The sequence below is a fragment of the Cystoisospora suis genome (genome assembly GCF_002600585.1).
Source record: "Cystoisospora suis strain Wien I chromosome Unknown contig_441, whole genome shotgun sequence".
NCBI classification, from domain to species: Eukaryota; Apicomplexa; class Conoidasida; order Eucoccidiorida; family Sarcocystidae; genus Cystoisospora; species Cystoisospora suis.
This window is the reverse complement of record NW_027153242.1, coordinates 84,453-85,398: the sequence shown is the minus strand read 5'-3', so window position 1 is coordinate 85,398 and position 946 is coordinate 84,453. Positions and strand designations below refer to the sequence as shown.

General features: G+C 49.3%; 1 protein-coding gene across 1 annotated transcript in view; it reads right to left on the bottom strand.

Annotated features, from left to right (window-relative positions):
* Nucleotides 1-508: 508 nt before the first annotated feature.
* Nucleotides 509-946, bottom strand: part of CSUI_001124 (gcc2 and gcc3 domain-containing protein) — a gene marked incomplete at both ends in the record, with an annotated part of 2,724 nt that continues 2,286 nt past the window's right edge. The window contains one exon of the mRNA XM_068061330.1: nucleotides 509-913. Within this exon, the coding sequence (XP_067926703.1) occupies nucleotides 509-913 (405 nt within the window). The remainder of the gene's footprint in view (nucleotides 914-946) is intronic.

Here is a 946-nt window from a genome sequence, read left to right as displayed (position 1 = left end):
TAGATAGATAGATAGAGAGGAATAAAAAAGAGAACCCTTTAGATTCCTTTCACGTGACTGGAGTTTGTATCTCCATGGTTTTCTCTTGGTCTCATGTCTTACAACGACGGATGCGTGATGCATGCATCACATATAGGTCTGTGGATGAGAAGGCTATCAGTCAACTACAAACTCTGTAAGAAGCAACCATCTTTGTTCTACCTTTGCTTGGAAGGAATGGTGACGTTTAAGTTTAGAAACTCTCGGCTATTGTACGCTACGAGCTCTACTTGCTCTCCCTCTGTCTTCTGCTGCATCTTTGACCTTGTCTCTACATACGTGTCTCTCTTCCCTCTTCCTCCACCCCAAACAACGCCGTCTCGTAAGAAGAAAGTGTAAAACAATTCACTCTAAGCACGAAGTCTCAAAGACAGATAAAAGGGATGAAACCGATGCATGATCATAACTCTCCCCAGCTATAGCACTCATCCAGACGAACGAGAGAGCACCCCGAGGAGCCGGCGCTTACTTGATATGTCCCTGCTGGGCAAGGGACAGGATCTTTATCGCCTGCACAACTATAGCCAGGAGGGCATTTCCCGTTCAAGTTGCCGTCTTCTCCATAGACAAGGTTTGGTTCAGCTGGAAGGATAGCTCCCGAAGAGCAGTAGAACCCCGCAAAGCAGGTTCCTGTTGCTTGTGTGAGACCTTTCGTCGAGCAGTAGAAATTCTTAGGACAAGGCTGGCAGTTCGAAGATCCCTGGGAAGCTTGAAGAGTTCCTGCTGGGCATTGCAGAGGTGTGCTTGTCCCAGCTGGACATGAGTGTCCAACTGGACACGTTTTGATAGCTGTAGATGAATTAGCTGGTGTAGCTAGCCATGGACAGAACGTCCCCGCAGCGCACGGTGTGCATGAGGCCGCCCCGGCTGCGCTCTGAGTTCCAGGCTGACACGGCTGTGGTGTGTG